At 38.2% G+C, this 24,081-nt stretch overlaps 1 protein-coding gene across 1 annotated transcript in view; it reads right to left on the bottom strand.

The window, feature by feature from the left end:
- Positions 1-11,774: 11,774 nt before the first annotated feature.
- The window catches only part of LOC120556244 (solute carrier organic anion transporter family member 3A1-like), a 52,279-nt gene continuing 39,972 nt past the window's right edge, over positions 11,775-24,081 (bottom strand). Inside the window, exons 6-10 of the mRNA XM_039795697.1 lie at positions 23,850-24,048; positions 22,734-22,869; positions 22,272-22,444; positions 17,534-17,598; positions 11,775-17,278 (exon numbers count right to left, since the gene is read on the bottom strand). Coding sequence (XP_039651631.1) covers positions 16,902-17,278; positions 17,534-17,598; positions 22,272-22,444; positions 22,734-22,869; positions 23,850-24,048 — 950 coding nt within the window. The 3' untranslated portion in view covers positions 11,775-16,901. The remainder of the gene's footprint in view (positions 17,279-17,533; positions 17,599-22,271; positions 22,445-22,733; positions 22,870-23,849; positions 24,049-24,081) is intronic.

Raw genomic sequence — 24,081 nt, 5'->3', positions numbered from 1 at the left:
AGGCTACCATCAACAATATATAGATACAGATTGATTACATAAACTAAATGCACTTCCATTTCAATACTGTCACATAGACCAGTGGTTCTTAAACTTTTTTCAGTAATGTACCCCCTTTTAGGAAGAAAAAACAAGCCTAATTTTATAAAGAGCACTGCACCATCAATGTCTAATTTACTAAAAATATTTTAACTGAAACACACTTCAATGCTACATTTCAAATGTTTAAAACCACTAAATTCATTCTTAATTATGGTGTATGATTATTTTAGGAATTATTCATAACCCTATTTTTTAAATTAGAAAAACCCGTACCTCCCATACCCCCTGAAGTACTCCAAATATTCGTGTATGTGTCCCACTAATGAGCTCATCCTAATCAGTAACTAATATCTTATATTGTTTTAAAGATAATAAAGACAATAAAACACACTAACTTACAGGTGCAACATGTCACAAAGTATGATTGCACCTAGAAATTCAACACTTTTTCGCACTAAGGTCATAATGTATAGTGTTGCAGTGTTGTCCCTGTGCCATCTGTGTCTCCACATACGGTGGTACTTTTAGCTCCTGATGTTTCTGCACCATTGTCACTAAGACTGACTCCTGACCATTTCTTTATATTCCGAGATTAAATTATCTTGATGCTCTTGGAAGCAAGTCATCTACATGTGAAAATGTCTGCATGGCTCATGCTACATGAGTCCCAGGGCTGAGTGTGCTGTCACGTTCTTCCACACGGCCAGCTTTCCAGTCATCCAGTGACTGCTCACGCACAAAACAAGCTCTGCTCTGCCTGCTTACAAAACACACGGCTGAGTCCAAGACCAATCAACAGTGGAAGGTCAAGGCTAAAGTGTTTACCACACTGGATGGGGATGATGCATTCCTCCACGTTTAATTCACTAAACTTTCCGCTCCCCGTGCTATCCAGTGACAAGTCCAGTTAATATTAATCACAGATTTGGGAATTTAAGGATAATAAATCCCCCCTGCATTTTGTGATCTGGTGCCCTTTAAGACTTATCACATACGGAGAGCTGAAAGCTAGCTAATTAGAGACAAACTGAGGGAGAGTATGGCCAAGAGAGACCTGCTGTGTGTGCAAAACCACCACGATGTGACTGTTTAAAGCACAGTCGGGGGCAGCGGCTGGCTTGCAACATTTCTTTAGGCTTCAAGGTGGCTATGTAAACCTATATCGTTGAATTACAGCGCCCTGCTAAGCTCTTTACCAACTAATGGCTAATCTGTTAAATCCCCCAAGTGTTTAACATTAGGACATACAGTACCAGTACGATAGGTCTGCTTAATAAGGTGGGAGAGATGGGTCAATGACAGCCTCTGTGCTCATCCACTAGAGAAAACCTAAAGAGGACGCACGCATGCACGCATGCACATATTACGGGCTTCTAGGAAAATGTAGTAGTCTTCTTGGTATTTAGAGTCAATAGGTGTAGTGTAAGCTCATTATGTTAGTGAGATAAACAGTTGTGATCTAAAAGTACACTGTAGCCTCTCTCATATCCTTCGGCAATGTCTCCTGCTGGTGTTTTGGCAAAGCCTCAGTGAGCATGCAGATCCAAGATCAAGATCCAAGATGTCACGACCCGGCCTGTAGGCCACAGCAAAGTAAAGGAAACACATGATTGTATGAGAAACTCAAATGTGGAATGGTTATTAATTGTAGTGTTTGTTAGTGGATGGGTGAATATACTGGGTTGTATAATGTAAAACAATTAAGCAGAACAAAACCAAACCAAACATAACATAGGTGTAGTGCATGGAAGTGGGAGAGTGACAGGATGATGACCAAAATACATCCCCATGTTAAGAGGGGTTGTTTAGTTGAATACGTTAGTCTAGTCTGCCTGACTCATTGGTCCTTTAGCTGACTGAGATTTGTTCAAGTTAGAATCTATGGCCCCGACCATGGCTCTGAAATATCAGTAGCCTAACTGTGCTGTGGACTGATCCATGGCGCTGTCTGTGGTGCTGAAGTAGCAGACAGATTTATAATTGCACTTTTTCACTAAGTCCTGTCCTTCTGTCAGTTTCCTCTTGGATCTATAATATTCTCTTAAATATTTAGCTAAACAGAACTTAAAAAGTCGTTCATGGGGCGGTTTGCTAGTCGCTGTTAAAATAAAAAAAGGGGCTGTACTAAAATCAGCGTGCTGGGATTACCTCCACATGGCTCTTTCATACTTTTTCTTCAATACGTGAAATACCTACATTTCTTCACGGCAACATGCAATAATATGCACGTGCGGATGGACCGGCTATCAAAACAAAGAACAGAGAAGTTCGGATTACAACACACACAGAGGGAGAGTGACTTCATTTTCTGCTCAGGACGCCATTACTCCACATATCTTTACATAGCAAACAGTTGTTTGCTGCTATATCTGTATGTTCTGAATGTCGAGAACATCCCCTTTAAACAAAATATCATTTGAAAAAAATATGTGTTTAAGTGTTAAGAGACTATTATCTTCTCATGTTAAAAAATCTTACAGTGGATGCTGTACAGTAAACAGAGCCGTTAGGTCATCTCGTTACTGCTAGCCTTGGCAGCCATTGAAACAAAGCTGAAACCAGCGGGGTCAAATCCAAGGCACAACACAACAATAACTCAGTTAGATTAGTGCACCTCGGCCACTGCCTCACCTGTGATCACTTGACCATCTTTCATCTTTCATTAGCCCACAGCCTGCTGACCTCTGACCCCTCCAGGGCCACTGCTTGTCCACGATGAGGTAAATCACATGCTTGAGAGGCACATTGTGCTACAGGTCAGTGGCCAATGATAATGCAACGTCAACAGCCGTCCCAGTTGTGAACAGAGTCATGCTGGCGAAGTGCAGAGATCCTCATTAGGACTTGTACAAAGCCCTACTTAACCTTTGACCTTACTCAGACCAGAACTCGTTATCTGGCACAAGAGTAACCCACATAGCTGAGTAAATGATCAAAATACATACAACTCAACTTTGAACTGAGGCACACTCTGAACAGTGAAATAAAGCAGCATTGTTTTTAAATGACAGACTATTACTGCCTTCTTTCTCTAATGAAGCAGCATTAGTACAATAATTTGCACGTTGTTCTAGAGTGTTGCATGCACAAAAACAACAATTGCTACTATAAACTGTGAATGATGATTGTATTTATAAATACAAGGAAGAGTAAAAATGCAACTTGTTCTGTAGTGTATACTAATTTGTGCTCTTTTACTGACTTTTACCAGCTTTAAATGAGGAGAATGCACCTTTTTATTCCTTAGGGTAAAGGTAGAATACAAATTAGCTGGTCTTTTTATTGTTACTTTGAGCATCACCATTCGCAGTTTACACAGCAAGGTCATTTCGCTTTTGATGCATCAATTATTGTCTTTATTACCTCAGAGAAAATTGATACCACTAAGTTGATAGCTGCTTTACAATTATGTGAACAAGTATCTGCTGTTAAATTCAAATTAGTAGCTAGCATTAGCTTGCCAGCTTATATTACTGTAGATGTGGATGAACTGTTGCCATAACTAAGTAGTTTAGTAGCTTAGCTTTGCTTAGCTACTGTATCTTAGTATCTAAGTAGCACCACTTAGAGAGACAGACTCAAGCAGGATAGATAATTTGAAGATAGAAATGACAAACTTTAAATTATGCTGGTGCCAAATTAAAATAATTATTTTTAGAAGAGAGAGATGAAGAGTGGAGGTTCCAGTGACTGGTGCATCTAAGGGTTAATGGAGTGTTTCAAAAATTACTACTTTCATTTCGCAAGGTCAGGTCTGGTTGGTGAGCAGCAGTGAAACTCTCAAAGTATGACTATGAAGAGGACAGTATTTGGTGCTTCCTGGAAGTTTCCTCGTCCTTGATGTGTTGGTCTGTGGCCACTGCAGGGAGGAGATGCTGTGACGTCGTGACTTACTGGATGTTACATTGGTTCAGACGGCTGTGTGAAGGCCAGGAGGGACACGGACAGTTGGAGGCTTCTCAGAATGACACCGAAACTAAAAACAAATCAAGAGTTTTTCTTGGTGCTTTTCAAGGTTAGGTGGCATAAATGGCTGCAATTCAGAGAGACTGTCCCTTTGCATCTGTCTGCATTTAAAAAAAAAAAACAGTTAGACTTTCCCAAGAGGGTGGGAGGCAGGTTGCATTGTCCTTTAAATTGTGCATGGTAAATTGGAATATAATGGTTTTCATTTGGCATTTAAAGGATGGAATGGTGAGATTTTGCAACCACTTTTCTCTGCACCACCCTCTTAGCACTGTGCTTCCCTATTTTCACAGGCAAAAACACAACAAAGACCCCCCCCCCCTCACTTTTCTACTACAGGACCCAAGTCATTCAAAGCAAAGACTCTTCTTTTGTCCTTCACAGCGGCACTTTTCCTCAGACTGAGAACATCGTTCATGTATTTGTATCTATTCATAGAGGCCAGATTCATCATTCCAATTTGTCAAGTTGCTGCAGTGCTGAGTTAATTATGTGCAGGAGAGACAGAAAAAGAGGACAGCCTTGTGTTTAGACTCATCTGAGGTTTCCCTGCCTCACCTCGGCTCCAAACGAGCAGCCAAAGCTTCACCGGGGCTCCAGGAGCTGCTTGGCACCATGGGTAATTAGTGTGATGAATGCTTTAGCGGGAACAAATACTGGCAGTCGCCTGTCTCGCTCATCCTGTGGCTGCGCTGTCGTAGCTCTGGGGCTGTGGGCTCATCAGCGTAATGGATGATTCTGCAACAGGGCCATCCCTCAACCAACAGCGCCACTACTACTGAGCAGGAAACACTGAGTTTTACAGTTTTTCTTTCCTGCCTGAAACAGGGATTCTTACTTTCCTGAAGGCATCTATGCCATTTATGGATGTCATGTTCATGTTTGGAAGGTTACTGACAACCAATAACCGTTTAGTCTGGAAATATGTAATCAAGAAAGTCATTTTTTAAGTCCTCAAAATCAGGAAATGCAAAGGGATGATGTGAGACATTACTATAAACATATTTTTGTGATTTTATTTTTCTACACAGCCTCTCAGGACTTCATATATGGATATGCAAACATCTTCATACTAATCCTCTGTGGGATTGTTTTCCATGCCTGGGGTGTAGAGCCATCGCTGCTGAAATGATGGATCACATTATTAGATTAGAGCAGAGCAAGGACAGTCAGCAGCTGGATTTGCAATTCACAGCCTCTTTTGTATCTAGACCTTTTCTGCATGAAAGGGATAATTGGGCCGTTGTCACTGAGTCAGAGATAGTTTTTTTTTAACAATGCAGGGAACCTTGCAATAAATCAGGTCAGCTGTCGGAGCCATGTCACATGACAAGGCATTAGTCAAATATGCAGAATAATCCTTTTATATACAATGTAAAGAGGAATACATCATCAATTATTTGCAGCAGGGCAAGTTACAGATATAAGTCTTCCAACAAATGAAGGGCATATGGTGATTTTGTCTTGTGGATGAACCTGAGAGCAGGGGCAGCCATGAAGGTCTGGCTCTTTGAGCTGTCATTTCAGTACCAGCTAATGGCCTGTGCTTACTCTGTACCTTGACTTTAGAACCCACTATGACAGTGAATAATATGTGGCACATAAGGCGGAATTCTCCACCATGTCATCCATGTAGCGGAAGTTGAATAGGTTGACTGACACAGACAGGCAATCCATAAGTTCAGTGAATTGTTTGCTGAACCAGACGCACAGCTAACAGAGCGTGAAAGACAGGCGAGGTCGTGGAAAGGTTACTTCGGGGTCCAGGAGGTGAGACTTTGGGGATGCGGACACGTCAGTTCAGCAGAGTCCTCGGGTCAATGTGAAGACAAGTGGAAGACACATTTATCTGCCAGCACGCAGAGAGCACGCACAAGTTCAGGCTTTCGTCATGAAGTCCCAAGTCATTGAGTCAATAGCCAAGGAACATGACACAACCTCTCACAGTCACTCGGCATCAAGCGGAACAGGGAATGGCATGCTTTCCATTTCACTGCACCGTGGCCCTGGCAAGGCCCCGTCTGCACTCGAGAAACAGGAGAGCTCACAGCCCCGGCTCTCGCATAAAAGCAACGCTGCGACCTGGCCCCAAACACGTTCATCGCTTCCTCAAAGCCGCGGTACAAGGTGATCCACCGGTCAATCCATAACCCTGGTTATTATCTCCAACGGCTGCCGTAGCGCGGCAGGGATGCCCGGGGATAACCACAGGGCTTGGATGACATGAAATTAGATCATGGCAAAGCTCATGCACATTTCAATTAAACGGATGTCAGGATTTATCTTCTTTGTATTTAGAGGAGAGAATAAAATGTGACCTTTCACCTTATCTGCCCAAGCGTTCACCAAGTGAATACAGCCCTTTATCACAAGCACGGCTCTGCAGGTCATGCATCAAACCGCATCATATTGTCTGGGCATGGAAAAAAAAACATACTACATACAGACATACTATACTATGACATTATTTTGACATACTATACTACGACTTTTTATCACTTTTTTGACACACTATACTGGAACTTTCTTTTGACATAGGCTACTGTATGACTTTCAGTACGGTTGGTCTACGGTTACAACTGCTCAAACTTGCACCAGCAAATAGGCAATGCAGACTCTGTCTCCTGGTTCAATCCCCAGTCCAGGCTTGGTATTTCTGTGAAGAGTTTGCATGTTCTTTTAGACTTTAGTTGACATACTATACTGACTTTTTACTGATTTTTATCACTTTTTTGACATATACTATGACTTTTTAATCACTTTTGTTGACATGCTATACTACGACTTTTTTTTAAATCACTTTTTTCAACATAACATGATATGACTGTTTTCAACCCATTTTATTTGTTGCTATGATGATTCAGTGGTTTCCACTCCTGCGAATAGGTTTCTCATTCTGTCTCTTGTTTCAATCCCCAGTCCAGACAGGTTAACTCTTCTGAGGAGTTTGCATGTTCTTCCAGACTTTTGTTGACGTACTATACTGACTTTTTTCATATTATACTACTACTTTTTTCGACATATGCTTTTTTATAATTTTACTCAACATACTATACTATGACTGTTTTTGGACATACTATACTGTGACTTATTTATCACTTTTTTCGACATACTATACTATGTTTCGACATTCTGTGCTATGAGTGTTTTAAACCTGTCTTAGCTACTGCCTTTGATGGCTCTGTGGTTTCCACTCCTGTAAATAGATTTTTCTCTCTGTCCTCTGGATCGATCCCCAGTCCAGGTTAGGTGATTTTGTGAGGAGTTTGCATGTTCTTCCAGACTATTGTTGACATACTACAATGACTTTTCCGACATATTAAACTATTACTTTTTACGACATACTATACTATGACTTTTATAACTTTTTTCGACATATTATACCATGACTTTTTATAAATTTTTCAACATACTATACTATGACTTTTTTTAAAATCATTTTATTCGACATACTATGCAATGACTTTTTTTATCACTTTTTTTGGCATACTGTAATTTGACTTTTTTGCAACATGCTATACTATGACTTTTTTTACCTCTTGTTTCGACATACTATACTATGACTGTTTTCAACCAGTTTCAGTTGCTGTTATGATAGCTCAGTGGTTTACACTCTTGCCAATAGGTGTTTCATTCTGTCTGTTTGTTCAATCCCCAGTCCAGGCTCAGTACTTTAGTGAAAAGTTAGCATGTTCTTCCAGACTTTCGTTGACATACTATACTGACTGTTTTCAACATACTATACTATGACTATTTGATAACTTTTTTTTTACATGCTATACTATGACATTTTTATCACTTTTTTCGACATACTATACTATGACTATTTAATCACTTTTTTTGACATGCAATACTATGACTTTTTTGACATTCTATACTACGACTTTTTAATTACTTTTTTTGACATACTATACTATAACTGTTTTCTACCAACATTAGTTGTTGCTACGATGGCTTGGTGGTTTCCACTCCTTCAAAAAGATAGCTTACCCTGACCAATGCTTCAATCTGCAGTCTGGTTTTGGTGTTTTTGTGACGAGTTTGCATGTTCTTCCAGACTTTTGTTGACATACTACAAGTTTAGTATGATTTTTTTCGACATGCTATACTATGACTTTTTTCGACATACTATGCTATGACTGTTTTCAACCCATTTTTGTTTACTACTGTGATGGCTCAGTGGTTTCCACTCCTACATTTAGGTTTATTATTCTGTCTCTTGGTTCAATCCCCAGTCCAGACAGGGTAGTTTTGTGAGGAGTTTGCATGTTCTTCCAGACTTTCGTTGACATACTATACTGACTTTATTCATATTATACTATGACTTTTTTTTACAATTTTATTCAACATACTATACTATGACTTTTTTTATCACTTTTTTCAACATACAATAATATGACTTTTTTATTATTTTATTCAAGGTACTATACAAGACTTTTTATCACTTTTTTTGAAATACTGTACTATGACTTCAGTTTTTTCGACATTCTGTGCTATGAGTGTTAAACATGTTTAATTACTGCTGGATGGCTCAAACTCTGACCAGTTTGGGCTTGGTATTTTTGTGAGGAGTTTGCATGTTCTTCCAGAATTTTGTTGACATACTACCACTTTTTTCAACACGCTAGACTATGACTTTTTTGTCACTTTTTCGACATACTATGCTATGTCTGTTTTCAACCTACATGATTTACAGCTTCAATGGCTCACTGGTTTCCACTCCTGCAAATAAATATCTCGCTCTGACCTATGGTTCAATCCCCCAATCCAGGCTTGGTAGTTCTGTGAGGAGTTTGTGTTCTTCCAGACTTTTGGTTGACATACTATACTGACTTTTTTCATATTATACTACTACTTTTTTGACATACTATATTATGACTATTTTAGACATGCTATACTATGACATTTATGACTTTTTTGACATTCTATACTATGACTTTTTTTATCATTTTTTTTGACATACAATAATATGACTTTATTTAATTATTTTATAAAAAGACTTTTTATCACTTTTTTTGAAATACTGTACTATGACTTTTGGTTCAATCCCCAGTCCAGGCTTGGTAGTTCTGTGATGAGTTTGCATGTTCTTCCAGACTTCTGTTGACATACTACACTGACTTTTTTCGACATTCTATACTATGACTTTTCATCACTTTTTTCGACAGATTATGAGTTTTTAATCACTTTTGTTGACATGCTAAACTATGATTTCTTTTTAATTACTTTTTTCAACAACATGCTATTACTGTTTTCAACCTATGTTAGTTACAGCTATGATGGCTCAGTGGTTTCCACTCCTGCAAAGAGCTATCTCACTCTGACCTATGGTTTGATCCCCAGTTGGGGCTTGGTAGATCCGTGAGGGGTTTGCATGTTTAGTCTTTCGTTGACATACTACACTGACTTTTTTCGACACACTATACTATGACTTTTTTATCACTTTTTTGACATACTATGCTATGACTGTTTTCAACTAATTTAATTTACATCTATGTTAGCTCAGTGGTTTCCACTCCTGCAAATAGGTTTCTCATTCTGTCTCTTGTTTCAATCCCCACTCCAGACAGGTTTGTGAGGAGTTTGCATGTTCTTCAGACTTTCATTGACATACTATATTGACTTTTTTCATATTATACTACTTTTTTCGACATACTATAATTTTACTTTTTTATAATTTTATTCAACATAAATGAGTTTTGATCATCACTGTTTTCTATGACTTCTTTTATCATTGTTTTTCAACATACTATACTATGACTTTTTTTTTATCAATTTTTTCAACATACTATACTATGATTTTTTTATCACTTTTTTGACATGCTATACTATGATATACTATATTACTATATATTAGTTACTGCTGTGATGGCTCAGTGGTTTCCACTCCTACAAATAGATGGCATTTCTGTGAGGAGTTTGCATGTTCTTACAGACTTTTGTTGACATACTACAATGACTTTTCTGACTTTTTTCCACATATTATGCTATTAATTTTTTCGACACATGACTTTTTCATCACTTTTTTCAGCATACTTAATTTACTGCCATGATGGATCAGTGGTTTCCATTTCTACAAATAGGTATGCACACTCTGGCCCTTGGTTCAATCCTTAGTCCAGGAGGGCTCTTTTGGACAAATTATACTATTACTTTTTTCGACATACCATACTATGACTTTTTATCATTTATTTGACATACTATACTATGACTTTTTATCATTTTATTCGACATACTATACTATGACTTTTTTTCAATATACTATACTATGACTATTTTTGACATACTATACTATGCCTTTTTACCACTTGTTTCGGCATACTATTCTATGACTTTCTTCGACATAATATACTATGACTTTTTTATCACTTTTTTCCGACATAATACACTAGGACTGTTTTCAACATAATCTATTTACTGCCATGATTTGTCAGTGGTTTCCACTCCTGCAAATACATATGCACATTCTGCCTCTTGGTTCAATCCCTAGTCCAGGCTGGCTATTTTCGATATACTATACTATGACTTTTTTTAATCATTTTATTCAACAGATTATACTATGACTTTTTTATCCTTTTTCTGGACATGCTATACTATGACTTTTTTGACATACTACTTCATAATAAAAGCTTTTAAATAACAGGGGACTTTTATTGTGAAGAATTTATAGTAAATGAACTTACACTCGCTACTTTGACTGCTTAGGCTCACGTGTTGAGCTGTCTACACAGTGCTGTGGAGAAAGGTCTTGCAATTTCTGCTGACCCATAGTCTATATCCTTGACGTTCCACTTCCGGGATTGCTCCGTTGCTGCCAGTAAATCCGGATTTCAATCATTTAGGCCGGGTATCCGTTGCCTTGGGCTTCCTTTGTGTTGGCATTTCAAACTCTGGTGGATTTGTGAGGACTATGGTTAACTGCTCCTCAGATCTCTGCAGGGTAAATCCAGACAGCTAGCTAGACTATCTGTCCAATCTGAGTTTTCTGTTGCACGACTGAAACTACTTTTGAACGTACACATGTTCCACCAAAACAAGTTCCTTCCTGAGACTATTTAGCAGCGGCTCTGTGGCTCCATCCGGAGCTTAGCACCGCCCATGACGATTGTGATTGGTTTAAAGAAATTCCAATATACCAGAGCATGCTTTTCCAACAATCCCGGAATGCTGTGTGGACTAGTCAGACCCTCCTCTGGAGCACTGTGGAGGAAGGTCTGGCCAAGTGAGACTAGCTCAAAACAAATACAGCCTCAAAGAGCCACCAGCATGGCTGAAGACTCTTGTTCTGCAAAACTAACTATTTTGGTGTGTAAACATCTTGTTAAGAATATTTCTGTCTGGTTTAACAGTGCAAGTGTTTGATGGATGAACAGTAAATGGGCACTGCCAGGTGCTCTTGAGCAAGGCACCGTACCCCCCCAACTGCTCAGGGCGCTGGTCCAGCACTGGCAGCCCACTCACTCTGACATCTCTCCATTTGTGCATGAATAGGTCCTGAGCATGTGTGTGTGTGTGTGTATTTCAGGCCTGTGTGTAGTGATTTCAAAAACAGAGTGTAAATTGTAATTTCCCCACTGGGGATCAATAAACAGTGTAAATTAAATTAATTAATTAAATGTGATTCTAGCATATTGAATTATGTAAACTGATATTTAAATGGTGGGAAACCATCTCACAGTGACAGTGAGATCTATGTAACCACAAAATCATCATCATCATCATCATCATCATCATAACAATAACAGACAGTTGTTAGGCAGAAAGTGTCATATTAAAAACAAAAATAGTATATTTAATGTATTTACAATAAACATACAATCATGTAATCTTTTCCAAGAAATATACAGAACATAAAGCTTTTAAATATAAATTCATATATTCTAAAGGGGGAAAAAAAGAAAAAAAATCCAAAGAAGCAATAGAGCATATCTAAAAATCTTTAGTGATGCTTTGAAAATATAGGTGATATTTTCTTATTACAATGTCCTTTTCTTTTCCAAGGCTCCCTGCAAAGAGTCATGAAATCCACCCACTGAATACCACCCACAACATAAGCAAACACATCACTCTGAAACCACATGGTTAGCACATGGTTTCACTATAATCAAAGGCAACATGCTGCCTAAAGGCTCAAACCAAAGGATTATCTATCTGCATACGAAGAGTTTGCTCCCAAAATAACATCCATTGTTTACAAAAAGTGACTATCGTAAGAAATAATTAATAGCAACAAAAACACATTATGGGCCTATTTACAGGAAAACTGTCCACTGATGTCAAAATGTCTTGAATGATAAACCTCAGGACATTTTTCTTTGCCCAGAAATGTCTTATTTTGGCAGTAAACTCTTCATATGTCCATACTTCTGTCACTAAAGATCCGCTACAAAAGTCAACTTGCTGTTACCACAAGGCAAGGTCATCAAAAGAGAATAATGAGAAAAATAGGATGTAAAAAAACATTTATGCTCCAAAGTTATTTTCTCATCACAAGGCAAAACAGTCCTGTCGCCGCAGGTGAATACAAGGTCAAGCAAGCGCTGTCACACTTGCCAGTGCATCAGACAGACCTAGAATATGTCGTCTTCTTCTTTGTGAGTGTCGAATGTTACAGTGCACGGGTTGATATGGCACAACATCAGAGAAAGTCTCAAAGTAGAGCTTAATATCCAGGCACAGGTGCAGGACAGCTATCAGTGAAGTTTGGCTGATTTTCTACAATCAACCTTATCTACTGTACAATGTCAGGCTATAGCTTAACATTGGTGCCACTTATTTCAAGCAAAGTATTGTTTTTATTTGGACCAAAGCAACACACAGTTATCAGCTTCGCCACTGATGGAAAGAGAGATTAATCTAAATTAGACAATACCTTCACTAGTAGAAAAGTCCTACATATTAACAGTTATTACATCCTAAATAATAGGCCTACTGTTTTCTAGACCCATATACAATATTTTATAGGCAATATGTTTTTTGGGACACTTTTTGTATGATATGGTGAAAGTAAGTGGGATATCACAGAAAGGCTACATACAGCTGGAGGATCTGCTCTGAGCTCCAGCGCGGTGAGACAAAGTTCTCTGCAGAACATTACAGAACACTTCTATGGTGTCACTTTGGCACTTGTATGGCACTAATATGTACAGAGGAGTCAGCACTATAACACACTGGACGTTACAGATATCAAAGACAGTGCCACCTGTTGGGGGTTACTGAGGAGAATATGGTTGCTAGCTGGTAATGTTAGTTAACACCCTCCTCCCCGTTAGAAGCTTCCCTTTTTTTTTTCTTTTTTTTTTTTATTGTTTGTACATTTTAGCATAATGTCCGGCTGTCCTGGATGTTCTGCTAGGAGCCAATCTTCCTATCAGGGACAGTCAAGTTTTAAGCTTGGAAACTGTTTCAAACACTACCTAATCAGTGCCCAAAAAATCTTCTACTTTAAGAACTTTCACTGCTGTGCTAAAAATCTGTATTTATCCTCTCTTAGTTCCCATTACACTGAGACATTAGTCTGCTCTTGCTCTCTGTTATTTGTAGGTTCATTGTTGATCTCCAACATTCTCTAACAACTGTCTCTTTTCCCCCTTTGATATAATATTCTCTTTATTATTTATGATGCTGAAGCATCATCAATGTATAGTTTAAATCTTATACTTTTTGTTCATTGAAGTGCCAAACTAAATACATCATATGAGTAGTGTGGATCCAAGATAATTTCCACCATTTGCAAAACAATTTTACTCATAAACCATGAACGGCAGCATAAAATGAGACTGAATCAGGGAACTTTAACTTAAAAGAACAGTTCAACATTTTAGGAAATATGCTTATTTGCTTTCTTGCAGAGTCAGATAAGAAGATTGATTCCACTCTCATGTCTGCAGGGTACAACCAGCAGCTGGTTAGCTTAGCTTAGCACAAAGATAGAAAATGAGGGGAACCGTTAGCCTAGCTCTGGAAATAAAATCTACCTAGCAGCATCTCTTAACACCTTATATCTAATATGTTTAAACTATCCAAAAACCAGAAGTATAAGTGACATGTTTCACTTTGACGGAGGGGTTATGTGCACGACTATTCCTTGGCGGTGTGCAGTGACTTCCTGGAGTCTTGTCACCGCTGTGAAGTTGCCAGGCAACCCACCAAAGGCAACAACTTGTTTTTACAGTTTTGTATGGATAAAAAAAAAAGCCAGGCTAGCACGTTGCCCCTATTTCCAGTGTTTAAGCTAAGCCGGTACTAGCTCTAGCTTCATATTTACCGTAAAAATATGAGAGTGGTATCGATCTTCTTGTCTAATTCTCGGCAAGAACGTAAAAAAACTTTTTTTTTTTTTTTTTTTTTTACAAAATGTTAAAATACTCCTTTAACCCCCACCTCCAAACATCAAAGGGATGATATCTAGACTATTGCAATGGTGAGTGGCTGGACAAAGGTCCATATTTTTGATGCAAAACATATTAAATACTTACAAAGTAAGCCAGGAAAAACAATATATTCTCTATATAAACTGGATATGTCAGAAATCAGAATCCCATAGAATTCCTAAAAACAAAATTACCATTTGAAAAAAAAAAAAATCTGTGTTAAGACAATCACTGCAGTGTGAGTGATTATGAGTCAGCTGAGGTTTGCTAAAAACTTTCTACATCACAATGCAGTATGCATTATAAAGCTTTTCCATGGTCTTAGATATAATTTAGAGGCCATTGAAGTTAAATGTGCATTTAACCATTACCATGGCCACCAAACCACAGAGTCTGTGCAGCTTAGTGACATACTAAATATATATTTTTTTATCATTGCATGCATTACCAGCATGCTTTTAAATGAACTAATTCTGGCTGGACACTGTGCGTCATGCTATGCTGTGTCTGCTGACAGCTAGCCTACCACAATCATCATGTCTCAGTGCCTTGACTTGGCATTCTACTTAAATGCCTTCACACTCTGTACGCTCATGTGAGCTTTGCTGCTGTTACTGATTGTATTGTTGAAGGCCTCCTCCCCCACAGCCTCCACCAGCTTTGGCCCTACTACATACATGTACCCTGGAGAGTCTTATTTGCAATATTCCCTGCTTGTTATTCATCATGTTGCTGTGTATTCCATGCATTACTGCTGCAGGGGGCATCCCCTAGGAGTAGAATTACACCACCAAGTCAAACTATACTGCTCTCTCCATTTGTCATTGACATGAGTGTTCCTGGCAGAATTATAATGGTGAAATGGTCAAATCAGTAGATAGAGAGATATCATGTAACTGAAATGTCACAGGTTCAGTTACTGAATCAGCTCATGTACTGTAGGTATTGTCCAACTATTCATAGGTGGGCCACCAAAGTCCTTTATCCTCTCTCATAGTCCGTTGCTTTTTAGATCATCAGCTAAACCCCTATAAGGACTTTTTTATATTTACTTTTGAAACTTGCACCTAAATTGTAAAAATGCCAAAGAGAAAAGACTTAATTTCAACAAAATGGTGTGACGTAAAAAAAAAAGAAGAAAAAAAACATTCTGTGACTCTGAAACAGAAAATTTGTCTCCGAATCTCGTCCAGCATTCATAGCAAAACTCCACACTATGACACAGTAAAGGGATAATTATAACATACTGGCTCAACTCTCCTCTAACTTCAACAAATGTCCTAAACTGACCTCTAGAACAAGAATGGGCAAATTACATTGAAAGCTTTTGAAAAAGACTATGTTCCTTATTTTTCTTTTTTTAATCTGAATAATATGTGCAACTCAAACTGAAGAGTTTGCTTCCAAAATGGAATATCCACCCTCTGAGGCACAGTGACCTCTACTCAAGCAAAATGACTGGTGACAAAAAAAAGTAACAGTATTGTTGTAATCTTCACTTTTGAGAAGATATTGAACAATAAACACACAAATATGATTTATTTTCAAAACTACATCTTCCATAAATTTTCCACTTCTAACTGTATTAAGATGAAAGAGAAATGCAGTCATTGTGTAAAGGGTTTGAAATTAATTGGGGTCCATATTTTGTCTATTCTTATTTTAAATTTGGACTCTGATGCTCAGAGGCTTTAACGATTAGCCATGAAATAGGGCCGCCTCGAGTCGAGACCTCTCTGGTGTTGTAATATGATGATGTAATATGTTTACTAGGATTATGCCTCTTCCTGTACTCCTATTTCTTGTTGTTGCTGATTTGTTGGTTTGCCTTTGCTTCTTGTGTGATGTGCCTCTGTAGTCAATGCAGATCTGTTTTTTCCTATTAAAACTTTTAAAGAATTGATTGAGGGAACACACAAGTCTGTTAATAAGTCTGTAGTTGTATGTTCTGTTTGTTTGGAGAAGTACTCCAACCATGGGCTGAAATATGCATCAGTTATTACAAACAACTATGATAACTGTCATCCTTTCTATCTGGCATCTGGACCTGAGAAGCACTTCCTTCTAAAAAAACATAAACTGTCTAATAAAGCTAATGAATAACCAACATGTCAGATTTCTGCTTCTCACAGAGCTCTGGTCTCCTAACTAATCTAAATCTAATATGACGGCAATTTGAACTGAACTGTTAATGAAGTTGAACTAAAGAAGATAATTTCGGGGGCGTCATTCCATGTCGTTTCTTTGCCCCTGTTAGCTGTCAATCTCTATTCTGCTGTCAAATTAAGGAAATGTCAAAAAACAAAAGAACAACTGTATTTTAGTAAAAAAGTGCAATGTGGATATAGAACATTTGAGAAACATCTCTTCAGTTTTTTCATTATGTCTGATGTTTTATGTGAGAAGAAGATAAGACCCTTACTGAGAACATTCTTCTACACTGATAAGACACCAAAGGAACATCAGATCAGTTGCACATTTACAGCCTCAGCTCCAGTCTGCAGTGCCAGCAGACAGCCACTATAAAACTGACTCCATGTTGTCACACATCTCTTGGTCCTCCAGGTTGTATATGAACTTTGTCCTGTTGGCTGGGTTCTGGGTGATCTCCTTGCCCAAATTGTCCAGAGTCACATTGGAGGCGAAGAGTTCAGTGGGTGTGAGGTAACCCTCGCTGTTCTTGATGTATTTCCTGTAGTTCTTTCTCAAACACTGCCACGTGGTTGTGTACAGGACGAAGGCCGAGGACTTGAGGACGATGGCTATGCTGACATACAGATGCCTGTAGGCCACGTTGTCGTACAGCATGCAGGCTCCCTTCTCGCCGCAGACAGAGCTCCAGAACAGACAGGTGGAGTCAATGCCCATGCCGAAGATCAGAGGTGGAGGGATGAAGCCTGGAGCAGGAAGGGATTGTGGACAGACAGCGGGTCAGAAGTTAAAAAAACATACCAGTTTGAATTTTCTTTATGTCCGCAAAGACAGACAGATGAGTTCTGTTTCAACCAAGGTGAAAAAATTTACAAAACTACGGAGCGATAGTGGACATGTCATAAACACAGCAGTGTGTGATTTAGTACAGAATGTGTAACAATACATAAATGCATGACAGTTACTGTAAGGATTGGAAGTAATTTTATAAAATGTCTTACCTATCAGTCTCAGGAGCAGGAACAGAACTCCAAGGGCGTAAGATTTCAGCTCTGGACTCACAGTTCTTAAAACAAAGACAGAATTGGCATACAAGCTTTGTACTTGTGAGCTAAATACTCAAATCCAGCCATTAAGGGGTTTATAAAAAACATGGACTGATTTCTGTAACTTGGGCCATCAATTCTTTAAGTTACAATAACATTGTTCACACCAAAGCAGCTATTGCTGTGATCTAGAAACATGGCGACAACAACAAAGTTTGAAATCAGAGAGATTGGAAACAATCCAACAGTTTAGACTTCTTACACTTTATTTGGAGGTAAAAACAAAGCAGAGCCAGGTTTCCTAATTTCCAGTCTCATGCTAAGCTAAGCTTACCGGCAGTTGACTGTAGCTTTATATTTACCATATACACAAGAGTGGTATTGATCTTCTAATCTATCTCTTGGCAAGAAAGCAAATCAGAATCAGTATCAGAATAAGATTTGCCTTGGAGTCTGGTGCAGTCGATAAACATATTAAGAGAAAATCAAAATAAAAGAAAAGTACTGCAGCAGTCAATAACATAAATACAGAATATAAAATTACTATAAAAATATGAAAGATATGCTATAACTGATACACTAAAAAATATGTACAATATAATATATCACTGATTCTTGGGAATTTGGATAAAACAGGTTTTAATTTAGAAAATAAAAAGTTAGTTAAATTACAAAATCTGAAGGTATATCATTATAGACCAAGTGTTGGCTGTTCAGCAATGTACTGGTGCATTATACACTAACCCTCCTCATTTTGTATTTCTTTTATAAAATAGACGTTTTTCCAGTTATTACTTTGTTTTTGTCAACACCGTCAGACACAATAAAAAGCATATTATGTTTTATTTATTTGGTCTAATATGTATTTAGAGTTTTTAAATCATTATCTGGCATTCGTAGTACACAGATATGCTGTAAAATGTTGAATATTAACTTTTGTTAATTTTTTATACTGTTTCATGTGTACTCCTTTAAAAGATCTAACATCAGACAACGTTTACTTTAAGCCTAGATAGAAAATAGTAATGTTTTTATTTAACAAACATATATTTGTATTAAAAGAGACTTTTACTTTAAGAACTCAACAGCACTGAAGAAACATATTGTAAGCATATTCATTTAAAACAAATAAAACTCCCTCTGACAGTGGTGACACTAATCTGGTGACAGTGGCCTCATAACAACATACAATTCCAAAATGTTTACCACACAAGATGGCTTCTTGCTTACCAACTTCATGTAACTATTGGGTCCATAAAATAACAATCCTGAGCATGTATATCATGTGAAAGAGTAGGTTTTTGTCACCACCGTCAGGTTTTTTGTGACGTACAGTCTGACGGTGGTGGCAAAAACCTCCAAGTAGTCCTTAACGGAGGCTAGAATATAATTGTTGATCTCAATAAATAGGGGCTCACGGCTGTGGTTCGGCCGCAGCTTTGAGGCCGAACCACAGCCGTGAGGATATCCACGAAAACCTGACGGTGGTGACAAAAACCTACTCTTTCACATGATATGTATGAGTTGTTCACATTAGCCATCTTGTTTCCCCTCTATTGCTAGCCACTTCAGACCTCTTCTTAAAAAGTATACATTTATGTCATAATCTAATCTAATATTTTTTCTCACTGTTTGTAGTTTTTAAAACATATTACAATGTACTATTTCATGTGGTAAAGATATTATTCAATAAAATTATTACTTTATGTTTTTTTAATCAAGTTGAAATGATTATCTCCTATCCAAGGACAACTGATTTTGTAGACAATGGGCCAGCAAATAATCATTAAATCAATAACAATTAAAAATAAAACTATAAAAGAACCTTACATATGTGCAAAGGACCCCCTGACTATAACCTTGATTCTTTTTATTCATGAAAATGTTATTAATTTCAAACAGAATTGGCACTTTTCTTAGTGGCACATGTTTTTGCCAAAGTTTCAAGAATCAGTGATAACTGTTTTTGGATGGCAAGAATATGTGCTAATTTCCCAAATTGCTAAACTATTTTTAAAAACAGGAATGATTATTCCTCTGACAGTTCGTGTTTTTGCCCGGCTGCCTTTTTTTTTTTTTTTTTTTTTTTTAGCAATGTCGCCATGTTACCAGATCATGGAAATAACAATGTTATTTTATCTGTAATAATGATGTATATCTATTGACATATAGCCATAAGAATTAAAATAAGCCCCAAGTTGTAATAAACCAGAAGTAAACTTTACTCTATATAAACTACCGGTCAAAAGCTTTACAACACCCCAATTTTTCCAGGTTTTTATTGAAATTCATGCAGTTGTTATTGTACTCTGAAATGAAAGAATAGAACAAATGAACAATTTAAGTTAAAAAAGAAATCATGGAATCAATTTATAAACCAAAATGTATTTTAAATTGTTGACTCCTCAAAGTAGCCCCCTTTGGCAGATATAACAGCTGAACACACTCGTGGCATTCTTTCTACAATGGAAATCAAATATTCTTCAGAAAGTTCTGGCACTTGTAGGTTGCTTTGCTTTCACTTTTCTGTCCAGTTCATCCCAAACCAGCTCCATGGGGTTTAAGTCTGGTGACTGTGCTGGCCACTCCATGTTTTTAAGCTTACCATCTTGTTCTTTTTTGCTAAGGTAGTTCTGGCATAGCTTGGACTTATGTTTTGGGTCATTATCTTGCAGTAGGATGAACCCCTGACCAACTAGGCTCATACCAGAGGGTACCGCATGACACTGCAAAATGCTGTGGTAGTCGTTTTGGTTCAGGGTGCCTTTCACTCTGTACAAATCACCGACCCTGGATCCAGCAAAACAGCCCCAGACCATCACGCTTCCTCCTCCATGTTTGACAGTTGATGTCACACACTGAGGAACCATCCTTTCGCCTACTCGACAGCGTACAAAAATCCTGCGTGATGAACCGAAGATTTCAAATTTTGATTCATCAGTCCATAACACCTTCTTCCAGTCTTCAGTAGTCCATTGACGATGTTTCTAGTTCCCAGGCAAGCCTCTTTTTCTTATTCTGACGTCTTAGCAATGGCTTTCTTGCTGCAACTCGACCTATCAAACCTGCAGCTCCAAGTCTTCTCTTTCCAGTTGAAACTGAGACTTGCTTATTACGACCACTATCAAGCTGTGCTTGAAGCTGTTGTCCTGTGAGCCGCCTATCACGCAAGCTGTTGACTCTCAGAAACTTGTCTTCTGATTCTGTTGTGGCTTTGGGTCTGCCAGACCTCTTCCTGTCAGAGTTTCCCCCAGTTTCTAAGTGCCTTTTGATGGTGAAGAATACTGTACTCACTGACACCTGGACTTTCTTCGCAATTTCTCTGTAGGAAAGACCAACATTCTTAAGTGTTATGACGGTCTGTCTCTCTTCCATTGTTAATTGCCTTTTTCCATTTTTATGGCAACACACTACTTTCTGCAGTACAATACTGTTCAAATAATGCTCACGAGCGTATGGTACCACAGTGTGTTCCAACAATACTTTTATACAAACAGAGGGGGTTGTAAGTAATCCAGACAAGTGTGAACACCTGTGGGAATTGGTAGCACCAACTTTCAGAGCTTGATCAACCTCCATTGCTGCAGAACAGCTTTACGTTGTTAACCCATTTCTTCTTCCCTGAAAAAGCCCTTTTTGTAAAATTCTGAAATGTACATTACTTTTCAGTTTTGGGTAACTTTACTCTTTTTTTTAACCTCAGGCAGTTCACGACTTACCTTTGTACCATTTCAAGCTATTCATTGGACTTGAACTGCTAAAATTTCAATAAAAAACTAGAAAACTTGGAGTGTTCTAAAATTTTTGACCGGTAGTATATATATATATATATATATATATATATAGGCATAATTTACTTTATGTTGTATCTAGCTATATATCTATATGTATCTAGCTGTATCTATGTAGCTATATAGTTAGGAGAATATTACAGATAGTACAGACAGATAAATAGATAGAATAGGAAAAAGTCACAATTACAAATCTGTCTGCTATTTCAGCACCACAGACAGCACCATGGATTTATTAATACACAGCACAGTTAGGCTATTGATATTTCAGAGCCATAGTCGGGGCCATAGATTCTAACTTGCACAAACCTCAGTCAGATAAAGGATTAATGAGTCAGGCAGACTAGACTAACATATTCAACTAAACAACCCCCCTGCCCCTGCACTCTCTCTGCTACTAGGGCAGTGGTTCCCTAACTCTTTCTGCAGGGCCTCCTTTTTGTAGATAAAGAATTATAGTTATTGATGCATTGATGTGTACATCCCTTTATTGTTGCAGCTGGTAAAGAGATGGGGGCTCATTTGAATTGCTTTATACACTGCTGGGTATCTTAATCTATGATAATATATCATAATCTATAAACTGAGTTATATTTTATATTAAGAATCTGAATCTTCAAAGTAACTAGTTACTAAAGTTATTAAATAAATGTAGTGGAGTAAAAAGTAAAATATTGACTACAAAATATAAAGGAATATAAGTATAAAGTAGCATAAAAGTAAAGTACATGTACCTCAAAATTGTACTCAAGTACAGTGCAGTAGTACAGTAAGTGTACTTAGTTTCATTCCACCACTGTCTGTACCAAAGATGACTCATGAATGAGTTTGCCTTTAAGCAGCCATGCATGTCAACAGCTCCCTCTTGTGGGCGGTCTGTGTATAGCAACAGGTCTCCTTACCTGATAAGGATGATGACAGAGGGTGTCTGGGCCATAGCTCCGATCATGCTGCACACACAGATAACACAAAGGAAGGTGAGGAAGGCCTGCTGACAGCCTGGACTGGGACACTTCCCTGGTAAAGCCACCGCATCTTCACTGGTGCTGGATATACACGTGCAACCGGTCAGGTTCTAACACAAAGAAATGAGAACAAAATGTTGGTATCCCCCTGTAAAAATGGAGATCTAAAGGAGAACTGCTCTACTCTATGTATGTATGTATGTATGTATGTATGTATGTATGTATATATGTATGTATGTATGTATGTATGTATGTATGTATGTATATATGTATGTATGTATGTATGTATGTATGTATGTATGTATGTGCTTCTTATCTCTGTCATTTAGTTCAAACTCTCCGGTGTTCAATGTCATCATGATAGAGCTCATTTCAGTCAGTGTTGACCTCTTCACTCACTGGTTTGGTGCAGCCAGCGAAGCAGGCTGAGAGGTAGGTGATTCCATTGGAACCACAGACAGGGCTCACTGATGCTGTGTAGCAGTTACAGTTATTGATGCACGCTGACTCAGGTCGCTGCCAGGAAAGCAACGTCCTATGGAGGAGGTCAAAGTTCATGTTAGGGAACATACATATGTATGACGTTCACATCAAGTGGAAACAACCACAGGAACTATGGTGACAATCATATACATTGTTTTGTCCTTCTCACTTTTGTATCACTTACATTCATTTTTAAATAGTAAATCAGCACTTGATTATATCGGACACTCCATTCAACCATTGCACACTAACAGCTATTTCTTCTCCAATCACGGCGATTCAAATCAATGCTTGATATTCCACCACCCGCGTCATGGCGTGTCCCAGAAGCGTGCGAGAAGCGTCTCTCCGCTCCGCTAAAGATACGTCTTTCACGCGCGGCGCGGGGTGTTCAAACAGCCGGGCAGGAAGTGAAACAGCAAGAGCATCCAGTTAATTTACCAAAAGACACCCCTAATATCATATACGTCTCCTCAACAACACCATGGACGATGAGAGATTCATCTCGGAGGTGTAAAAACAGTTGAAAATCCGCGTTACGGCACAAAGTAACCAGAGATGTAAACGCAAATATTTCTGAGAGCTGTCAAATGCATAACACTAGAATTACAATATACTTTAAGGTTTCAACCCATGACGTGCAGTTCAGAAACACTCTGAATGCCTGTTATCTGTCATTTTAAACATCAAATTTAAGATTGCTGATATTTTACTGTTATCATAAAGCATAAATCAGCAACAAAACCTCCCAGCTTGATCATTTTGTCTCTCATAGTGACAAGAATGGTAGTTTTTGGCTAACTCACAGTCTCTTACACAAGACTTGAATTCTGTATTAATACACAAGGTATTAATGTAAACAGAAATGGTATCAACGCTAATAGCTTTATAGTTATATCTAAACAAAAAAGGTTGCAATCCATTGCATTATTTTAGTATTTTAGCATTTATTTAGCATCTAGCATGTCTGAAGTGCAAGTCATGTTAAAATATGTTTTTTGAAAAAATGCATCAGTAGGTTTCCCTGCTTACTCGTTGCCATAGGCTACAGTAACACCGGCGACAGGTCCAGTGTCACAGCCCAAGAAGAGGAAAGAGACGTAGCATGCAGTGGACACCAGGTTGACCATCATGGCCATGCGGACAGCGCCCAGAGCTGACAGGTTCAGCTTCTTCACCAGCAGCCCCCCCAGGAAGATACCCAGACAGGCACAGGGGATGGCTGTCATACCTGGGGAGGAAAAGACAAGGTTATGTTCAATAT

Source organism: Perca fluviatilis, chromosome 3 (genome assembly GCF_010015445.1).
Source record: "Perca fluviatilis chromosome 3, GENO_Pfluv_1.0, whole genome shotgun sequence".
NCBI classification, from domain to species: Eukaryota; Metazoa; Chordata; class Actinopteri; order Perciformes; family Percidae; genus Perca; species Perca fluviatilis.
The sequence above is the reverse complement of the archived record's forward strand: the minus strand, read 5'-3'. Positions and strand labels throughout refer to the sequence as shown.